At 51.1% G+C, this 21,224-nt stretch overlaps 7 protein-coding genes across 7 annotated transcripts; 6 read left to right on the forward strand and 1 right to left on the reverse strand.

Moving 5' to 3' along the window:
* Window positions 1-2,435: 2,435 nt before the first annotated feature.
* On the forward strand, window positions 2,436-3,121 carry Triagg1_9320 (uncharacterized protein; the record flags this gene model as incomplete). The annotated part of the gene is made up of 2 exons (XM_062904265.1): window positions 2,436-2,483; window positions 2,633-3,121. 2 exons carry the CDS (start codon window positions 2,436-2,438, stop codon window positions 3,119-3,121), a joined length of 537 nt encoding a protein of 178 aa, XP_062751765.1.
* Window positions 3,122-3,742: 621 nt separating this feature from the next.
* On the reverse strand, window positions 3,743-6,975 carry Triagg1_9321 (uncharacterized protein; the record flags this gene model as incomplete). Its single annotated transcript, XM_062904266.1, has 6 exons — window positions 3,743-4,778; window positions 5,264-5,564; window positions 5,631-6,084; window positions 6,148-6,549; window positions 6,610-6,624; window positions 6,697-6,975. The coding sequence occupies 6 exons, from the start codon at window positions 6,973-6,975 to the stop codon at window positions 3,743-3,745; spliced, it is 2,487 nt and encodes an 828-aa protein (XP_062751766.1).
* Window positions 6,976-8,749: 1,774 nt separating this feature from the next.
* On the forward strand, window positions 8,750-10,184 carry Triagg1_9322 (uncharacterized protein; the record flags this gene model as incomplete). Its single annotated transcript, XM_062904267.1, has 4 exons — window positions 8,750-8,782; window positions 8,839-8,855; window positions 8,934-9,941; window positions 9,998-10,184. 4 exons carry the CDS (start codon window positions 8,750-8,752, stop codon window positions 10,182-10,184), a joined length of 1,245 nt encoding a protein of 414 aa, XP_062751767.1.
* A 2,211-nt stretch (window positions 10,185-12,395) lies between these two features.
* Triagg1_9323 (uncharacterized protein) lies at window positions 12,396-13,472 on the forward strand (the record flags this gene model as incomplete). The annotated part of the gene is made up of 3 exons (XM_062904268.1): window positions 12,396-12,472; window positions 12,532-12,815; window positions 12,877-13,472. The coding sequence occupies 3 exons, from the start codon at window positions 12,396-12,398 to the stop codon at window positions 13,470-13,472; spliced, it is 957 nt and encodes a 318-aa protein (XP_062751768.1).
* A 525-nt stretch (window positions 13,473-13,997) lies between these two features.
* Triagg1_9324 (uncharacterized protein) lies at window positions 13,998-16,281 on the forward strand (the record flags this gene model as incomplete). Its single annotated transcript, XM_062904269.1, has 5 exons — window positions 13,998-14,450; window positions 14,531-15,120; window positions 15,190-15,552; window positions 15,632-15,980; window positions 16,045-16,281. 5 exons carry the CDS (start codon window positions 13,998-14,000, stop codon window positions 16,279-16,281), a joined length of 1,992 nt encoding a protein of 663 aa, XP_062751769.1.
* A 1,021-nt stretch (window positions 16,282-17,302) lies between these two features.
* Window positions 17,303-18,547, forward strand: Triagg1_9325 (uncharacterized protein; the record flags this gene model as incomplete). The annotated part of the gene is made up of 1 exon (XM_062904270.1): window positions 17,303-18,547. The coding sequence occupies one exon, from the start codon at window positions 17,303-17,305 to the stop codon at window positions 18,545-18,547; it is 1,245 nt and encodes a 414-aa protein (XP_062751770.1).
* An 877-nt stretch (window positions 18,548-19,424) lies between these two features.
* Triagg1_9326 (uncharacterized protein) lies at window positions 19,425-20,814 on the forward strand (the record flags this gene model as incomplete). Its single annotated transcript, XM_062904271.1, has 2 exons — window positions 19,425-19,605; window positions 19,664-20,814. 2 exons carry the CDS (start codon window positions 19,425-19,427, stop codon window positions 20,812-20,814), a joined length of 1,332 nt encoding a protein of 443 aa, XP_062751771.1.
* Between the last annotated feature and the right edge of the window lie 410 nt (window positions 20,815-21,224).

Genomic DNA, 21,224 nt, shown 5'->3' on the forward strand with positions numbered 1-21,224 from the left:
TTCGTTTAAGATTGCGGCGTCGGTTTGTACTACAGTACAGGCGTGGATTGGCCACTCGTTCAACGGCCTCTTTCAAGACACGCCTCATGGGGACCAGAGTCAGTGTCATCATCACCATGACAGGCATATGTCTCTCATGTTTGAGCCAAGGTCTCTTGTTCTGCATCTACCACGCCCTTCTCAAGAGCTCAGATACACTATTACCACAGCATAGTCATCATGGAGGACCATTTTGCGTTTACGGATACAGGCGCTGCAGACAACCCCTGCTGCAGCCGGGTTCTTGCAGGGGCCGGTGAGCTGGACGATCCACACGATTATGATCCGCGCAGGCAATTCTGGCATCGTTGTCGCGATAAAAGCCCGCCAGTGACGTAATTTACCTAGACATCAGATGCGTCTTGAGACTTTGAAAACCTGGGTCCTTTATGAAACGCGTTTAACTTGGGCAGAAGAATACTGCGCTTTACATAAGATACTAAAGCAGCAGAAGAGAAGGATTGCTACGAGCATATCAAGTGTGGCTGAGCAGCGGCTTTTGAAACGGCAGACTACATGTGCATGTACTCGTACGAGAAGCAAACAAACACAGCAACCAACACAAACAACATGAAGAGTCGAGTGATTCATGTCGCTCAACACACCCAAAATCACAAAACAACTGCTAAGCGCGGGCCCATGCAGTGTGCCGTAAAGCCGGCCTCTTCCAGCAGCCTCCAGCTACTATAGTATCTATTCTGTAACAATGTTGAAAACCAACGGAATGAATCCTCCTGAAATGCTCTCTCCCGTCGGGAAAGGCGAAGAAGAAAAAAGAAGGAATCCTGCCACACCCCAAACTTCTGCCCAATCATCACCCAGCCCCCTTTCGGGTAGGTACTTGGCCAGACCATTGCTCCAATCATGCCAGAACTTGCAAAGAAAAAACCTCCGAGACATGGAAAAGCCGCCCTGCGTCGAATCCTACGGCGGCTGCTGAGCTGGCACACGGCGCTTTGGGGATGCTGCGTCTGGACCGGCGGGTACGGGCATGGACAATAAACAGGCAAACAAGACAATGAGCAAAAATAAATCAAAAAGAACAAATAATTCCCAGAGTAGGTATACGATAGCAGTCGGTCAACATACCGAGTAAGGTACCTATGTTTACTTGCCATCGCAGTACTACCAGTATTATTGCTCGATTCTTCTTGAATCGGGGTGGCGGTGGCTGGTGCATCAAAGTACCTACGTACTCGTAGATACTCGTCGCTCCCTCCAAACTTGGCTCTCAAACTTGGCTTCTTTCGCCTTGTCCTGCCCCAGACTCATCTTGGCGCGGTACTTGCCCGATACGTACCCTCGAATATTACTGTACCTACCAGACAGGACAGGACAGGACAGGGATTTCCCTCCAGTTGGGTTAGTACCGTACCGTAGCATCGCCCCTCGTTGATCTTATTTTCATGTTAGTCGACTTCATTCTTCCCGTTGGCTGCCAGAGGGTGTGAGGTACGAGTACATATGATGCCATACGAAAAACACATCACGGCACGGCACAGAGCATGCTCTGGTTCTTGCTTCTACGGCTTGTCCGAGTCCCCTCAACGGCAGCTTCACATCTCTTCCCCCAGAAGAATATTGTTATGACTTGGCGTTAGACCAGCACTGCACCTCGCTTCAACATGAAGCACATAGCCAGCTCTCCATCGCCAATCGCAAACCCTCGTAGGATTCCCAGCCCTGTCCAGCTACAAAACACTTCCATCCATCTACATCTAGCTCGCTTAAATCTAAAATCCAATAAGCAGTCAAAAAAAAAAAAAAAAAAGAGGCCAAAATCGAGGCCCGATCGCTCTCGTTCCCATTACTACCTCCCACCAAGAAAAAGAAGCTTACAACGGCCCAAACCAAGGCCCTCCCATGATGCACTGTAGCATCCCGGATCCACCAAATTCCCATGTCTCATCTTGTTCTTCTTCCTTCTCCCCCCTACTTTTAGCTGCCCTCAGACTCTCCACTGCTCCAAGCCCTGTTGGGTGTTGGTGATGTATGGGGATGGGCAGGGAAAAAAAAAAGAGGCTACCATAATACACCGAATCTGAGCCACCTGCTGTGTGCTGTGTTACATCCCTCCCCTCCACCCCCCCGTGAGGCAGCCCAGGCAGTTTTCCCTTGGTCTCTGTTTGTCTCACAAGTTTTACAGAAGAAAAAAAAAGGGCTGTCAAACGCAACCCCCTCCAGCTGGTTGCACTTGTATAAAATCTCTAGCCTTTCCCACCCGCCGTTTCCAACTTTCCCTTTTCTCTCCACATTGTCCACATTACAAGCCTAGCCAGATCTCCTCGATATCTACTCCGTATCCATCCTTGCAACCCATCCATCTCCTGCAGCACCGAACATCATTTCCTGAAACTTTGGATCTATCACGACAAATCTTCCTTTACACATCCATCATGAAGTTCTCCAGCTTTGCCATCCTCGCCGTTACCGCCCTCGTTCAGGTATGACCAGACTCGCTCATCTCCCTCTCTCCCTCTACTATTCATCCCCTTCATATCAACATACTCTCATATTCATCCATCCTCAAATTCACAAAACCCAATCCATACAAACACTATCGAAAAGTATCACAAACTAACATCATCTCCAGGCCAACCCAGCTCCCTCTCCCGCCCCCTCTCCCGAGCCCGGCCTGGGTGACCTCTTCGATGACGCTTCCACCTGGATCACTGGCAAGGCCGGCGACGTGAAGACCTGGCTCTCCGGAAAGGCAGGCGAGGCCTCTTCCTTCGCCAGCCACGTTCAGTCCAAAGTCGACGCCAACGAGTCCAAGGCCAGCGCCGCCGCCAGCGCCATCCGCTCCATCTTCGACGATGGCCCCTCCAGCGTCATCGCCAGCCTGACCTCCGAAGCCGGCTCCAAGTTCAGCTCCCTCAGCAGCGTCGCCGCCACTGCCACCGGCGAAGCTGCCTCCTCCGTCAGCTCTGACATCTCCAAGCTCAGCGCCTCCCTCGCCAGCAAGACCAGTGAGGCTGCCGCCGCCGCGGCCTCAAAGTCGCATGACGCTGCCCCCGTCCAGACTGCCTACCTTGCCATGGGAGCCCTGATCGGCGGAGCTGCTGTTCTGGCCAACATGTAAAGGTCGCGGATGCTATCATGAGAATCAAGCCCGCGGAAATGGAGAGGCATAGCGGAATATACTAGAGTGTACTTCTATCTGGGAGGCATGGGAACAGAAGACATGGGAAAGGATGGATAACGAAATACCCCAAAGTTCGCGAGAGCACACATGGCACACCTTTGTTGAGAGAGCTTTTTCTTGTTTTTCCTAACTGTTTTGTATTATCTTGGCTCTCGCTAGGACGCATCTTTATGAGTAACGGTCTGAGGCTGCATTAATTGGCGAATTTACTAGTACTGTCATTTCTTGATTGATTCACCTCAAAGTACCCGCTCTTGCAACCGGTTGCTCCATAATGTGATTTGTTCAACCACTCTAAAAAAGCACCATGAGCTTTATCCACTTTGGCGTCCATGGCTCCCGATAAAATATCAATTTGGCAAAAGAGCCAAAAAAAAAATTTGCTTGACCGAGACAGGGGTCGAACCTGCAACCTCCTGATGTACTAATCGTAGTCAGACGCTCTGCCATTGAGCCACACGGCCTTGTTTGATGTAAAGCGACGGTCGCTATTCGCCTCAAAGGACTGGTGGCTTCGCAGGAGTGAATCGTGTCGTGTCTGTTTGAGAAGAACTTGGCTCAAGGCTTCTTCGTCGCTTGTCCCCAAAGCCTATCCACAACCTGGAAGATGGCGGTTACATCCTTGATAACGTCGCTGCCGCTTTGTACGCCGAGTTTTTGCTGTATCTTGTCGGGATGCCAACGCACTCGTTCCTCCTTTAGCTTCGCAGCAAATTCCTTCTCTCCAACATCCTCTAAGCCTATGCCGTGAAGGAAGAACTCGCGAACAGCCTCTTCGTTTACATCCTTTCGCTGCCCGCCTAACACCGGCCAAGCAAGAGTGTCCAAAGCTCCATCCCATTTCGACCAGGCTTGCGTATACGCGTCCCATCCATCGATCCAGCGTCTTCTCCGGCGTCGTTCTTCTGCTCGGCGTCGGCTGCGGTCCATTTCCTCGTGTAGTTTTCGGCTTTGCCGCTCTTCTTCCTTTCTCTTCTTTCGCTCTTCTGCGCGCCGCTCTCGCTCCTCTACAAGACCAGCGTTGGTTTTCTCCCACATCTTTTGTCGAACGTAGGCTGCGTATTCCTCCTCCGTCATCTTTTCAAGCTCGCCTGCTGGTCCGACCTTGTCGTCAGAGTAGACGTGGATGGGTTGGCCATAGACGCTTTCCCAGTAAGCGGCACCCTCGTCATCAGCCATGGCATCAAAGAGCGATTCTCGGAAGGCGGCGTCTGGGTCAAGAGTCGGGGGCTCGTGGGGATTCGGCGGCGTGAGGGAGCGGTATCGTCGCCGGCGATGGCGATGGTGATGGTGATGATGCCGATGGCGACTGGATTCATCGTCTCGCTCGTTGCTGCGAGAGCGGCGACGACGCTTCTCGCCCTTGAGCTTCAGCCGCGACCGTCTGGGCTTTGTCGCATCCATGTTTGCATCGTCATCACCATCTTCGGTTGTTGGCTTGACGTCATTTGATGAAGCAGTCCGTGGATTCTCTCCTCGGCGTTTCTCTGGTGACTGCTCTGGGTTGATGGATGAAAGAATGTGCCGCCTCTTGGGAGACGGTGGTTCATGGCTCATGACTGGAGCCCCATGGCCGACATTAACCAAAGCTGCGCTGCTTCAGATGTTGTTTCGTCGAGGTTGGAAAGGGACAGAAGCCAGGCCAAGCATGGAAGCTAATTGAAGGTCCCTGCCAGGCACCAGAGGCCCCTAGGTAAGTGGGAAAGTGGGCGTGTGGGGTACAAGCCATCCGCCCCGATCTTATCACTCGTTATGTACACAACATTTTCATTTGAAGAAAGCAAAGGCATTAGAGAAAATGGTGTATCCAAACTAGGATGCTTAGAATTGATGATGAGGCGAAGTATGTAAAAAGAAAGAAAAAAATAGCCTAACAAGCATAGAACGATATCCGTTCTCCAAATATTCCACGTATTCCTTCCTCTGTTGCAATCACCACTTGACACTCTACTTATAGCTCCTCTCATCTACAAGAGGCAGACAATATCAAACAACAAAATTCTATACCAGTTTCAACCAAATCTCCGGTGCCATTTACAGTGAACGTTTCCTTTTACAGTACCAAGCGGTTCGACTTACCTGAACAACTTTCGGACCCGCTCGCCTATCCGCTTGAACACGGCAATGCTGATGCCCTCCTCCTTGTCCTTTGGTCGGTGCTGTTGCAGGAAAAGCCACACAATCAGCATCACAACACACGAGGCGAGGACGATGGGCTGTAGCGTCTTGACACCCTTTGCCTGTGCGATGGCACCGACCGCGAACGGCAAAGCAGCTGAGCCAGAGCCTCCAATGGCTGTCGCAAATCCAATGGCGCTGATGTGGAGGGAGCGAGGCAAGACTTTGGTCATGAGGACCACTGCGGTAGGGTACATGGGTCCTGTTATAAATCAGTATACATGTCCTGTATATATGAGTGTGCAGTCACAGCAGAGGGGAGACGCACCCAGAATCATGCCCAGCAAGGCAGATGCCACAGCAGTCACAACCATGTTGGGAACAAGCCAAAAGACGAGCTCGATGGCAATGGCCAGTCCAAGGTACAGAAGCATTGCCCGAAAACCACCGACTCGAGAGGTGACGAAACCCAACACCAGGCGCCCAACCGTCATGCCACCCCAGAATCCCGTCGCCGTGGCACTGCCGGCGAACGGAGAAGCGTTGCGGACTTTGGTCATGAAGACGACGATCCAGCCACCGATAGAGACCTCGGTACCGACGTATAAGAAGATGAAGAGAGAGAAGAACCAGGTCAACTTGCTCTTCAGCGCCTCCCGTGTTCGTCCCGATGTGGCATTCTCGCCGGCCTTTTGGTGCGGGTTCTCGCTCAGGTACACTTTACCTGTCTGGGTCCAGAATGCGGTTGTGCTGGCACCCAGCTCGAGTGCTGAGGCGCTGACCTGCAAGCATCAATTATAGTCAGAAATGTATCCATATTGAGCAATCTTGCGTCGGCTTCATACCATGATGTAGTAAAACGTCCACCAACCACCACGGCCATGCGAACTGATGGAAGTGGCAATCAAGGGGGCTACCGTCGCCCCCAGAGCGTAGCAGGCCTGCAAGACTCCAGAGATCTCGTGTGAGTTCGCCATGTTGCCGATCCAAGCGCTCCAGGCTGCGTCGATAATGCCGTTGCCGAAACCAACCAGGATATACATCACAACGAGGACCGGGTACGGTGGATGAAACGTTATGACGAGGTACGGGACGAGACGAAATAGCGGTGCTATCATGCTCACACCTCGCTGGCCAAGACGAACATGTAGCGGGCTGTTGACCAATGCGGCCAAGGTGTAGCCAACGAATGGGGACAGAAAGATGAGTGAGACGACTGTGTATGTCAAATGGTAATACTCTTCCAGCTAAAAGCTTTGTTAATGTTATCTATTAGTATTAACAGAGCCCGACAGCGAAAGCCATACCTGAGGAACCAAAGCCTACAAGAGTACGGGCAATTAGCAAGTTGAATGTAGCAACGCACACTGCAGTTGAGGTTTCATTTTACTTACACCATAGGAACCATCGTTCATGCCCAATACGAAAAAGGCCCAAAAGGTTGCAAGGACACGATATCTGTTAATAGGCGGCGAGTTCCATTTCACCTTGGCCTCGAAGGCATCCTCAGGAGCTGCAGAATCATCACTCGCAATGGCCGGTTCGAGAATCGGCGCATCTACAAAAGGTTTCTCGGAGTCATGGCTGCCTTTGAGGACTGCCTTTGGCGGCAAGACACTGAGCGGAATCTCCTCTGCAGTGTGAAGGGTCTCGGTGATGGTGGACGTTGCCATGCTGAATGGACAGCAACAACGGAAAGCGTAGCTAGATTGGAATTGTAGCCAGGAGATGCTGTCTCAAGGACTGAATGATGGGACGATAGTTCTCCTAGGGACTCTGCTCGTATTAATACAGTGAACGATGGCGGGGTGGGCCTTCATCGGGATCCAATCGGATGATTCGCGAGATCCGGCACAAGTGTTGCTTTTCAAGTTTGACGGTGAATCGGATATTTAGAACAGCAGCGTGGGTTCCCCTACAACTTGCAGCATTACCCGATTCTGCTCACCGGGGAGCAATTACCAAGCAGCAGGATTCTAGCGGCGATCTGGCGAGTTAGTCTTGTTGCTACGGCTCCTGTTTCCACGTAAAAGACAAAACTTGTCAAGGCCAGATTCGCCAGAGGCGGTCACAAGGGCAAGCCTTAATATGGAAGAAAGCCGGCACGCAATCTTGATAGTTCAACCCATAGGGGCAAGGGTCTGGTGCTAACTGGCTAGCGCTTTTGACGGTATGGAGATCCAATCACACAAATGACTTGTTTGAGCATCCAGAGTTTTCCCATTGGTGGCTTATGTACAATAAGCAGTTCGAAATCCGACTTGGGATTTGATCCTTTGTTGATAGAATATAGACTACTCCGTACCGAGGCTGGAGTTCGGGGAGCGGCCGATCGGGGAATGTCGGGCATCCGCATTGACCACGAGGCTGTGCCGACATGGAGTTTTAAGCTTCTACCGTAAAGAGTCATCCTTTGTTCTGTGGGGTGTCTCTCAAGGTCCATCGCGGTTGTGGAGCCGCTCGATGGAAGCCAAAATGCCAGATTCTCAGTGAAAAAGAGCGTATTAACGGATATTCCGAAGGATCATCATGGGGATTTGGTTTGTAATGAATCGATGAGGGTGATGACAAAGTGTTAGGATGAGTCAATGTAGAGTATCATATGGACAAGATGGGGTTGAAACAGTGGTATGCATGCATAGGGATCCGGATAACTTGGGACTTGTAAGGCGTTGATTTATTCAATCATCTCTATAAATTCATAATTCTGATATTAATGTTTAGAACAGTACGTAAAGAATTGAGTTGATCAAACACTCAAAGTACCTAGTAGGAGGAGTACAGATATTCCAATGTTCTTTGGAGTGTCCATTACATTACACTATGAAGCCAATCTCACTAACAAATTGCAACACGCACCATCTCAGCTGCGCCATGCGTATTTGTAAGAATTCCCGACAACATGAATCCCATTACCCAATGTCAATTCTGATTCGTCTGTAACATCTCCGCAACCGACAATTATGAGTACCTACTGTAATCAACTATCCAATTGATGTCCAGTGCCGGTCCCAGGCAATCTCCATCTCCCTAATCGCCAGAACCCTTAGTACTAAGCCAGCTAGAGGCGGATACAAGGGAAGTGGGGCCTCGCTGTGGCTTTGATCAACGGGGGGGTTTTAGGACACGAATTGGCTGATCTAGGCCAATCAATCGCCTTGTGCACAGAATCGCAAACCGAAAATCCAACCTCTGCCTACCTACTCGTACGTCGCCTCTGCCGTATCGCCTCTTTTTTCAACATCCTCGCGTCTCGTCTCGTCTCGTCTCGTCTAGCACGCCCTGCTTCTAGAATCTCGGCGGCTGCATCCCTTCTCCATCTGCAGAGAGAGAGAGAGAGAGAGGCGAGCGCTGGTCCGGGAGGCCATGCCGCGCAGATGAGCCTGCGATAACAGAACCCCCCTATTCCCACGAACAAGCTCAGTTTGCGCCGGCTCGCTATTCACCATGGGCGGCCTACTCTTACTTGTTGGCCTATGCGTAAGTTGACTCTGTTGATTCTAGGTCGCGTGGCGTGCTAACTGTGGCCGGTGTAGATTGTCATGGCAGTGGCGTATGCTGCACCCCTACCCAACAATTACGATTACGACTACATGGAAACACATGGCTGATATATAACCTCATGGAACAGTTCATTTCTCGCCGGAGCCTTGCCATTATCCATGACACTTTCACAATCACAACTTCGATTGATATCAAGCATTGGAGTTGGAGTGCTGGTTGGCACATCTCTTATAGTCATCATACCCGAGGGCGTTGAAACTGCTGTAACGCCCGCAGAAGCCTCGCACCTTCACAAAGCGCGAAGTTTAGTGCGCAGGTCCCCGTGGACCCTCGGCGTTGAGCCACGCGACATCATCGAGGCTTTTCCCGTTGTACGAACGACAGTCGCCCGAGACACGATCCACGACGACTTGGCCAGCATTTCACCGCGAATTGAGGTTACGGAGAATTACAGACCTACAAAAAGACAAGGCGATGAAGATATACCAGAGGGATTACCTGAGCCTATCCCAGAACACGATGAGCACGAGGAACACGAAGATGATGGGGCCGGCGCAGAGCAGCCGCACGCTCACGACGTACCAACGCTGGAAATTGGCTTCTCGATGATTTCCGGTTTCATTCTCATGTTTCTCATCGACAGACTTCCTAGGCACGCCACCGAGAGCCTACGGTCTACGCCGGAAACTCACCATATGAGTCTGGACGACCTTGGAGGAGGCGACACGGCATCCATCGACGAAGAAGCAGACGGCTTCCTGAACTCCCTGACGCCAAGTCCGCGAAGAGCTCGCAGTTTGGCGACAACCACCGGACTGGTGATTCACGCTGCAGCCGACGGCATTGCCATGGGAGCATCCGCAACTTCATCCAACCTGAGGCTGGGCTTTGTCATTTTCATTGCCATCATGATCCACAAGGCCCCCGCAGCGTTTGGCCTAACGTCAGTATTGCTGAAGCAGGGCTTGTCAAAGCGAGCAGCTAGAGGTCATTTGGTCATCTTTAGTCTGGCTGCTCCTGTAGGCGCTTTGACGACATGGCTTATGATTACACTGCTTGGTGGCGACCATTTGAAGGGATATTCAGGGCAGTGGTGGACCGGCATGTTACTGCTGTTCTCAGGAGGAACATTTCTGTAGGTTTTGTTGTCAAGGGTTCTAAATCAGGGAGAAGTCAGCTAATGATTGGTAGGTATGTCGCCATGCACGCCATGCAAGAAGATGGCGGCGTCCATAGCCACGACCACAGCTCTGGGATGAACGGCTACTCGGATGGAAGCCCGGCACACCAGCGAAAGTCCAAGGGTCCTCAGATGCGAGACACAATAGCTACTGTCATAGGCATGTTGGTTCCTCTCCTTGCTCAGATGGGCCATTAGATGCTGTGCCCAATATCACATACTACTACCACTAGAGACTTGAAGATGGGATGAAAAAGAAGAGATGGTTCGGATTTTTTTTGGTTTTGCTTTCACCCCCTTTTCTTCTTCTTAAATCTCTTTTTCCTTTCTTTTTTTTCTTCTTAAGACAGCACTACTGCGAGTATTGTTGTGGGATGATCTACCACAGATGTAGACGGATTTGCGGATGGCTATAGAATTGCACATTGCAGGGCGAGACATCTAGTCGCTGTGATGATGATCAAACACAGCATATAATTATATAGAGTACGATAGATGTCTGGCATATCTAGCTGACGAAGACAAAAAGTATTAGTGGTTTTGGTCAATTGAATGAGAAAAAGATGCTCGTTAATGCAAGTATGCTGTGTCATTGAGCATCATGTGCTTGATATGATGTGTCTACAATCTCTTCAAGTAACCCAAACCATTGCAAATCACGCCATAACATAAAGCTGTTCTCGTGTAAAAACGTGGCCAGCGCATTACACGCCAACTTTATCCATGAGCCCACTCATTCAACATCACATCAGATTCATGCCCAACGGGGTCAATGCAGTAACACAACTTCAAGGCCCCCCCGTCTGGATTGGCCAGTGGACAAAATGACGTAGCGCAAAAAGGATGCATCCAATTTGATGTTTTAGATGCGTGCCTTTGCACGATGCACGCACCGCCAAAGTAACGTTGTGGAAAGGAAAAATTAATCTCTTACGGAGCAACTGATTTTCTGTGACCAAGTGGACATGCATATGAAACAGCCGCAAGTTGGGATGAAGAAAGGACCCCTGCCGGACGGACACTTTTTTTAGAGGTCAAGATGGGTCTGATGGGGGTCATGTTGGTGCCGATGCCGATGCTGATGCTGGACATTTAGCGGCGAATATTTTTGTAGGGATTCCAGGTTTTTTCTTTCTTTTTCTTTTCTTTGATCCGAGCTAGGATTGAATGCCCAAGTGAAACGAGGCCACGTTGAAATGGAGAAACTGACGATCGGATTTGTCAGGCCAGGGACACGGCAAGGCATCTACTAATACGGAGTAGAGGTAAGAAATACATCAATAGTTGGGTAATGGAACATTGACCAATGCCCCTCCCGCTGAAGGATTTCTTCCGAGCTGCAGCTTCGTGTCTCGTATAATACATGTAGGACTAGGATTGGGCGTTACTTGAAACGGATCAACACCAACATGAACCTAACCAAATCTTCAGCAACGGGCTTTAGGCACATGTACATACATGATGTAGGCTTCTGTGCAACCTCGGCCGCCATGGACTAGACGCAGGACGCAATGGTCAGATGAGGCCACTGATGCGTGTATGTACTGTAGTTGGCAGTTCTGTATGTGCCCAGCAGTACCTAACCTCATGTAATGTACGAGTATGTACTTTTTGATGCGTCAGTGAGTTGCATGTCCCGAAGAGATGAGCTTCCTATCCTAATAAGGGCTCGGTCGGTGCTCCGCAAAGGCGACATGGTCAGCATTCCATCCGGTGGTGTGGGAATGGAGACGGCGAGTAAGCCCGGGCTGCCCCTTGAATAAGGCAATCGACCGAGATTCAGCCATCGACGGCGGTTTCTCAGCGCCCTTATTACTGTACTACTACACTGTAATGTTGATGGCATTCTGTCGTAAGTGGACAAAGTGACAGTGCTTTGTGATCAATGCAGTTCTCGTCTGTCTCAGATCTCTTTTTCTTTGATCAAACGTTTCGCTTTGTTACGTGAGGCTGTAATATGAAGCATTGACCTCTTACATGCTTCCCGGATACCCCCCATGTGCAGTGCCTAATACATTATGCAAGCATACGTGTGGCCAGCCAGTGACGAGCATACACATCACAAGCACGCATGTTTACTTGGGCTGGCTTTGTACAGCTGTTAAGACACGGGCGGTTGAAGCGGCAATGAACAATGAGCACTCGGAATAAAGAGAGAGAGGGGAGAAAGAGGGCAATGCCGAGAGCAATATACTGTCTGGCACCTTTTGGCCTGGAATATGTATGTATGGGGTAGCTGGCGAGTCTGGTGACCACAATCAGCCCAGGTGCATATGTGAGCGTTTTGCATGGCCCGGACAGGCACATGTACCGTCAATACTACTCATACATACCTTACCTATGCACCTGCACATACCTTGGTACCTCAGTATTACCTTCTACCAGCAGAGAGTGTAAACTAGAAGCCCGATGAGCATCAAAAGACAGTACAGCAGAGACATTGAACGGGGCGCAGTGAAAGCCTCCTCCATCCCGTCCTACATCGGGTACTCCGTAACGTTAAAAGGTTCAAACTTGACCTCTTTGGCGCTGCAAGGGCCTCCAGGGCGTCCCCCCTGCCGGGCGCTGGGCCAGTCAGGCGCCGCATCCGGCTGAGTAGCCGCTGTCTGCGTCTCAGTCCAGCAGTGAACAGCGACACAGTGCTGCCCCTAACGCCTGACGCGCATGGGTCGTTGCGTGCTGGCGCCTGTGTTAGCGAGCAGCGTATCTTGTGCCGTGCCTCCCCCGAGCTGCGCGGGGGCATGTGCCAGATCGGTACCCAAAGCGCTAAGACCAGACCCAGCAGGTTTGGCGCCATGGTCATGCTGATGATCCACCCTCACCTTCCGGGTACATTGGTCGCTGGGAGACGCCTTGTACCGGTACGAGTGCGCACGGCATCGCACCGCAGCCTGGCACGACACCCGCGAGGTACAGTACCACCCGCCTGCGCCCGCTGCGACGACGCTCCATGTACCTGTACCACCGCCGGGACGCCCAAAGTCGGTTCGGTCTCAGGTAATTGAAGTCACCCACCCGCTGGAACTCTTTTCGCCCTCCCGCTCACCTCTTCCTCAACTTGACCTTTTGGACGACAACAACCAGGTCGAATCGTGCCTCCAGGCCTCGTCTCTTTCCAACCCCGACCGATCCGACGCCAGAATCCAACTGCTGCGCGCTCTCCCCGGCTCTTGCCCGAAAAGACACTACGGGGGCCCTGCCGAGCAGATCAGGAACCAGGGATTGTCCTGTCCTGTCCCAATCCCTTTCTTAGGCGGTCGACGCTCGAATCCACCACTCCATTTCATCATCCCTTCGATAGTTCGGCACTGCTCCGTCATCCAGACCGCATCGTCAGGGAGTCCAGCAACGCGCGACACGTCTTCCGGGGCTCTCATTCGCCCTAATACTCGTAGTGTGCTCGTGCGTACACCGGCGGGCTTCCACTCGCTTTTGGTCTTCTGGACTTTTGGACCCTTTTGGTCCGCTTCTCCCAGCAGACATTAGGAGGCTGACCCATGTCCTAAACTATCGGTATGCTGCTCTTGTTCTGCTTCTGCTTCTGCTTCTGCTTCTGCTTCTGCTACCAGTTTTCCATCACTTGGCTTGCACTAGTCGTGTACAGTGGTATTCCCTGCGTTCCCTTGGCACTCTCCCCTTTCAATATCTGCTTGGTAATATTGCACGGCGTTGGATTTGCGGTGCCAGTAATGCATCCTTCACTGCTTAGACAGCAAACAAACCAATAATCATTTTCAACACGCTTCATCCCCACCGACATCACCTGCGAGCCGCGTACAAGCACGTATAAGCTGACATTCGCCTGGTGCCAGGCTAGAACTCGGCCAGGGCCTTCTTTTTTGCTTTCTCCATACATTCCGTCATTCGCCTTACACGTCCGAAACCTCCTTTCCTACTCTTATACAGTCAAGCTTGTTGCAGTTTTGATTCCGAATTGGCAGCATACTACTCTCTTGGACCATTTACCCGGGGCGACGACTGCGACGCCGCTTCTTGCTTCGCTAGACGACCATGGCTGGCTACGGTAGACCGATGAGCTTTTCCGAGAGGAGAGGGAGCCTGCTGAGCGAAGAGCTGACGCTCAACACCAACAACTCGCTGCTACATCGAGTCGAAAAGCAGCAGCGCCAGATGAGAGGGCCACCAACGCCGAGCATGCCCACACCGGCCGCCGACTTTGATCAGCAGCTGACGGGGTCGGCTCCTGATCCGCCAACCCCAGCCGCGTCTCCAGGACCTGCGCACTGCCAGCCGGATTGGAGCGATGCCGCCGACGATGAAGATTTCTTCCTCGCCAAAGTTCGACATCACTTTCAGAACTGTTCTGGTCCTCAGCGAACGAGAATCTTGGCCGATTTGTTGAATCTCTGTACCAGCCAGCAGCTCAGCTTTGTTCACCAATTTGTCAGCCCGTTGTTGAAGAAGGACCCATTTACCAGTCTTCCGGACGAGCTGTGTTTGCGGGTACGAATTTGCAGCCTGCGGCTTGCAGATGCATCATTTTCCCTCTTCTCTTTAATATCTCTCCGCTGACATCGTCTCAGATATTGTCATTCATTGATGATCCCAAAGTTCTTGCGCGAGCGTCGCAAGTGTCTAAGCGGTGGCGGGATCTCCTGAGCGACGACATGACGTGGAAGAACCTTTGTGAGAAACACGATTACGGTCGTCGCTTGTCAGAAGTGTCGCCCTCGGCTCCAATCATGACAACGAGATCATCGGCCTACGCCATCGACATGGATAGCGAAATGTCCAGCAGTTTCCCGGGCGCCCTCCCCTTCGCCTCACATGCCTCGAGTTCAATGAGCTATGACAGCAGGAGGCCCAAGATACGCTCATACAAGTCCCACTTCAAGCAGAGATACCTGGTGGAGGCAGCTTGGCGGTCCGGCGGCACGAGCATCACCCGTAACATTACACAAGAAGGAGGCGTGGTTACGAGTTTGCATCTGACGCCAAAATACATCATTGTTGCTCTCGATAATGCAAAGATCCACGTCTTTGACACGGATGGCAACTCGCAGAGGACTCTGCAGGGCCATGTCATGGGAGTCTGGGCCATGGTACCTTGGGGAGACACCATGGTCAGCGGTGGCTGCGATAGAGACGTGCGCGTTTGGGATTTGAAGACTGGGTGAGTTTGAGACTGCGAATGGCAGCCGAATCACGCTCTGTTCTCCTTGTGATACTAACCTCATGACAGCGCTTGTCTACATACGTTGCGAGGCCATACATCGACTGTTCGATGCCTCAAGATGGCCGATGCTAATACCGCCATCTCCGGTTCTCGAGACACCACTCTGCGCATCTGGGACATCCGCACCGGTCTTTGCAAGAACGTCCTTGTTGGACACCAGTCTAGTGTACGGTGCCTAGAGATCAAGGGCGACATTGTAGTATCCGGTAGCTACGATACGTTTGCCAGGGTTTGGAGCATTTCAGAGGGCCGATGCCTGCAAACGCTGCAGGGACATTTTAGTCAGATCTATGCTATTGCGTTTGACGGCAAGAGGGTGGTGACTGGGAGTCTGGATACTAACGTTAGAGTCTGGGACCCCAAAACTGGGTAAGTTATGCTCGTCACATCAGTCGTCGTTTTAAGCTAGAGACTTTATGGCTAACCACGTGTCTCTCACTATTTACAGAGAATGCCTTGCCATTCTTCAGGGCCACACGTCTCTTGTTGGGCAGCTCCAGATGCGAGGTGATACTCTGGTGACTGGAGGCTCTGACGGCTCAGTCAGAGTATGGTCTCTGGAGAAGATGTGCCCCATCCATCGCCTTGCTGCCCATGACAACAGCGTTACGAGCTTGCAATTCGACGACACGCGAGTTGTCAGCGGAGGAAGCGACGGCAGAGTCAAGATTTGGGACCTCAAGACGGGCCACCTTGTGCGCGAACTGATTGCTCAAGGCGAGGCTGTTTGGCGGGTTGCTTTTGAAGAGGAAAAGTGTGTTGCTTTGGCTTTGAGGCAAGGTCGCACGGTCATGGAGGTGAGTTATCACTTACAACTGGGTTAAAATTGGCCCAGAGTGCTAACTACTGATGCTGGAACAGGTCTGGTCATTCTCTCCTCCGGAAGATGTGCTCTATGATCGCCCGTTTTCGCTTCAACAGCGCGTTCTTGAAGATGATCCTGACCGCCCGATGAGTGCCATGGCGTTTGACTATCGAGGCGGCGACGTGACAATGGCGGGTTTGAGCCGAGACGATTCATCTCGAGATATGCACATGGTGGATGCCGGCCCATCAACAGCTCCGCTTCAAGGGGTGACGTTCTTCCACGACGATTAATCGACACAGCTTCTACAAAAAGCTTTGTTTTAATGCGGCCTCAATCGCCGGCGCAATGATGGCTACGGTCCAGGACTTTTGCTGGGAGAGACAGAGATGAGACGAGAATCACACAGGATTCATTAATGAGGCAAGGGCTAAGCTGATTGGAGCGGCTGGCTCGCCCTCTTTGGCTTTTTATATACTTGGCGCGCGGTTTAGGCTATAGATCGCGGCGTGGATCTCGTGGGAGCATTATTTTTTTCTTTTTTTTTTCAATGGCGTTGCTGCGTTGCTGCATCATTCGGTACTTCATGCATAGCTGGGGGGGGGGATTGCTTCGCGTCAAAGGGCATGAAGCTTGGGATGTTTATCAGTTTGAAAACGACAGGGTCGTGGAGCTTTCCTTTGCTGAAGATTGGGTTTTATTTCCTTTTAGGATGAGCGCCAGCGACTCGGGATCATGGGCACTCAAGTATTGCTAGCGATAATACCAGTGAATATAGGATTAGGTAGAAGTAGATTCGATTCGACAGGGGGGAGAAGGAGAGGGAGGGATCAGATGCCAGATTTGATAGCCTCTCGAGATTAGAATATGAATATGCATACCCGTCTATTTAATCAAGGTAGCGTTAGCCCGAGCCCCAGGAATCGTCCGTTCTAGGCCAAGCTGAAGGTTCCGAGCCGATTTGAGTGGATATTACATGTATCCATCTGTGTTGTAGTCCAAGAGTATGATTGACGTCATGATTCCCGAGCGTCATGTTTGTTTCGATGAGCACGGTGAATCTGTGTCTAATAATTGCGTCACCATGTCATAGATCAAATTGACTACTCTGCACTGACATCAGCAATTGAATTGCCATTGGATGCGAACACATATATCTAGGGCTGCCTGTTATAAGTACCTAGACAAATCACAGCACCCATCTTCGTCACTCAATTTCAACCTCACTTCATTCATCACTTCGCCTATCACTTCATCCACAGATCCAATTCATTCACCCACCGCTTTCATCATCCCATCTCCAACATTTTCAACATGATTTCTGCAAGATCAGCCGCCAGACTATCACTGTCTCAGAGCAGAGCAGCTCTGCGAGCCCCAAAACGCCCCCAAATTCGCTTCCAGTCGACCTCGTCTACCTCCTCATCAGCAAGCACCGCAGCTTCCAATGGGTCGTTTGGAACTGGCCTTTTGGGCGGCGTGGCCGGGGCAGCACTTTTCTACGGCATCTACTCCTTCACTCCAGCCGGACGAACAGCGAGCAAGTTGAACAAGACGGTGAAAGAAGCTGAGAAGAAGTACCAAGAAGCTGCCAAGAAGCTGCAGGAAAACACTCCCAGCGCGTCACAGGCAGTCGATTCCATCAAGCAGTTTGCCTACTCCTACGTGGGCTGGATACCTGGCGGCCGCGGCTACGTGGATGCGGCTTTCAAGGATTGGGAGACTGTGAGAAAGGAGCACGGCGAGGAGGCGGATAAGCTGGTCAACGATGCGTACAAGCAGTTTCAGGACATTTCCAGGTCGGGCCTGAGCCTTGAAACAGCTTCCCGGGCGTTTGAAGTCTTGGCGGACTTGGCGAGCAAGATTGCTAGCCTTGCTGGAGATGCCCTTTCGGATGTTGTGGACAACCATCCGCAGCTGAAGGAGAAGCTCGGAGGCAACATCGATCAGCTGAAGCAGATGGGCGAGCAGTACGGCCCAGAGGCGAAGAAGCAGGTGGACGAGACTTGGCGCCAGGTCAAGGACATCTTTGCCGGCGGATTCAGCGCCGCGAGCCTCGCAAAGGCGCGGGAGCTGATTGACGACAAGGTGAAGCAGGTGCAGAAGCTGGGAGACGAGGCTTGGAAGAAGGGCCTGGAAGAGGCCAAGCCGTATCTCGAAAAGAGTCCCAAGATTAAGGAACTACTCGAGAAGAATGGGGATGCTTTGAAGAAGGGAAACATTGGAGAGCTTTTCGGCAAGGTGCGTGACGCGGCCAAGTCTGGAGATGTGGGTGACTTGGAGAGCTACATCAAGGAGGCTGCGAAGAAAGTGAGTGACAAGGCCGACGCAAGCGGATGGGGGTCGTTGAACAAGTATATGGACAAGGTACCGCAGGGCAGCGAGATCTTGAGCAAGTTGGAGGAGATGGGACGGGTAGCGGAGGAGCACAAGGAGGAGGGGGAGCAGTTGCTCAAGGAGACGTTGGGGGATATTCAGAAGGTTCTTGAGGAGAAGGGACAGAAGTTGAAGGAGATTGTGGATTCTGAGAAGAAGAAGCAAGAGGCAAAGAAGCAGTAGGGGTGCATGAAGATTGGGTTAGATGGTGTGGTGTGGTGTTAGTCATTTGATGTGTATAATAGACGTTATCTGGGTTGTGGATCAAATGACGAGGATCGCGGCCTGCAGTGGGTTTCATCGGTCGATAAACCTTGGGGACGTGGGCCATAAACAGTAAAAACTATAAACTATATGTTATAAACAAAGGTTCAGATCATGAAGTCTGTTGAAGCCTTTGAGCACTGCCATGGCAACAGAAAGCCATGCAACGGTGAATAAGATGAACAGGTACTTGATCTACCATGCAAGCTGCAGCCCCAGTGAAAGTACTTGCCTAACAGTGTGATTCAACTAACCCGTGACAGCAGCGATTTAGCCTGCTGATCCTCCGGAACAGACAAAAGACGCACGTTGCGCATTCCTCGAACAAGACTGGATGCTCATGTCGCCGAAAATGTACCCACCGCTCAACCATGTTAATTTCCATCTCCTTTGCATATGCCGTTGTCTTTTCATGTCAACTTGCGGCAGATCACGGCGGCGGCATTGTTCCGTTTGGTCGGATGATCCATTTTCTAGGGGGAAAGCCAAAGCAGCTGCCGAAGGCTATCACATCCCCCCCCTTTTTTTCCTCCTCACTGTGGTAGACCTTGCTCGTCTATTATAGCATTCGGTGGCTGTTTCTGATAGTTTCCCCATGGGCATGGCTGAATTATAAATAGTGTTGCCGTCCGCTGGTTTGTTGTGAGTATAAAGAAGGTTAGGGACGTTTCCCTGGCAATCCCGAAACTTTGTTAGATATATTTTTATATAAAAGGAGAACGTTGAGTGCTTTCTCTGTTTTCTGTTTTGTTAAACAATTCTACAAGAGACATACACAAACAAACAAAGAATCATCATGATGCTTACTTGGTCGCTATTATTTGCTCCTGTGTTGGCGATGCCGACGAGGAGACTTGTTGCCGAGCCGAAACAGGCTCAGCTTATACAAGATGATGGGCTTTTATCGAAACCGCTGAGTTTTACTCGGAATGGGACCTTTCAGATATCCATCTTTGAAGATCTTCATTTTGGCGAGAGTGAGTTGAAGTACGCGATATGAGCGCAAGTACAGCCAACTAATGATGCTTCTAATAGATGCTTGGGACACTTGGGGCCCTCAGCAAGATATCAACTCCGTTGAGGTCATCAACAAGGTGCTCGATCGAGAGTCTCCTGGACTTGTTGTCCTAAACGGCGACCTCATCACCGGAGAGAATTCTTTTCTAGAAAACAGCACTGTTTACGTCGACCAGATTGTCCAGCCACTTATTGACAGACGTCTCACATGGGCATCGACATATGGCAACCATGACTACAGCTTCAACATCTCTGGTGAGCGTATTCTGGAGAGAGAGCAGCGTTGGCCAAATGCCCGAACAAGCAACATGGTTCAAGGACGAGATGCCGGTGTGTCCAACTACTATCTACCGGTTTACGCCGCAGGGTGCAACGATCTTGACTGCGCGCCTGAACTTTTGCTCTGGTTCTTTGACAGCCGCGGCGGATTCTACTTTCAGGAGCGCCATCCGGATGGGAGCATGGTCGGCCAGCCAGACTGGGTTGATGTCAGCGTTGTGAGATGGTTCGAGCAGACGAGCCAGCAGTTTGTGGCCAAGTTTGGACGAGTCATACCGTCGTTGGCGTTTGTCCACATCCCGACCGAGGCCTCACAGGCTCTACAGGTCCAAGACGGGCCAAACACTGTTAATCGGAATTACCAACCTGGCATCAACGACGACTATCCAGTCGCCCAACAGGCACAAGGATGGTGCGCCGATGGACGCGACGATGGGCCATGCACCTACGGCGGACAAGATGTCCCTTTTATGAAGGCCATTGCTTCGACTCCAGGTCTCATGGCCGTCTTTTCAGGACATGACCATGGCGCCACCTGGTGCTACAAATGGGATCGGCTCGTCCCAGGGATGACAGTGGCTGGAACCGGCGTCAACCTCTGCTTCGGACAGCATTCCGGATATGGAGGATATGGCAATTGGATCCGCGGATCACGGCAGGTCACCGTGGACCTCGAGACTCTTCGCGACAATTGGGAGGCGAAGACGTGGATTAGGCTGGAGAGCGGCGATGTGGTCGGCTCGGTGTCGCTGAACGCAACCTACGGGAACGATTGGTATCCTGCGACTCCAAACGACAAGACGTTTTGTCCGACGTGCAATTATTCTGTTATTACTCCGGGGCCGGGATCCCTTCAGAAGAAGGTTCGTCCTGTGCGACGCCGGATTTGAGTGTTGGGGGAGGTTTATGTGATTATGTTATGGTTTGGCTGTTGTTGATTTTTTGATTTTTTTTTGTCTAGGATGGATTGGATAAATATGAGTTTTTCTTTTCTTTTTTTTTTATTCGAGTTTTGTTACAATATGGGGTTGGTTTGCGTTTTCTGGATACTACTGTTGCATCTGTTGCTGTTACTACTAGGTTATTTATATTATTATCAAGATTTTATTCGAGTGTCTTGTTCCATCACTATAGTTCTCTGGTACCTAGTATGACCACTTGTCACCGACGTGGTTGATTTGAGATACGGGATGCTGAATAGCAGACTTGTGATGCTGGCTGGTATTTCCCTAAATTTACACCCAAGATGAGAGGGCAAACAAGATTATAAGAACTAGTCCAGCGAAAGGCTATATCCCAG

Source organism: Trichoderma aggressivum (assembly GCF_033847375.1).
Source record: "Trichoderma aggressivum f. europaeum strain CBS 100526 chromosome Unknown scaffold_051, whole genome shotgun sequence".
NCBI classification, from domain to species: domain Eukaryota; kingdom Fungi; phylum Ascomycota; class Sordariomycetes; order Hypocreales; family Hypocreaceae; genus Trichoderma; species Trichoderma aggressivum.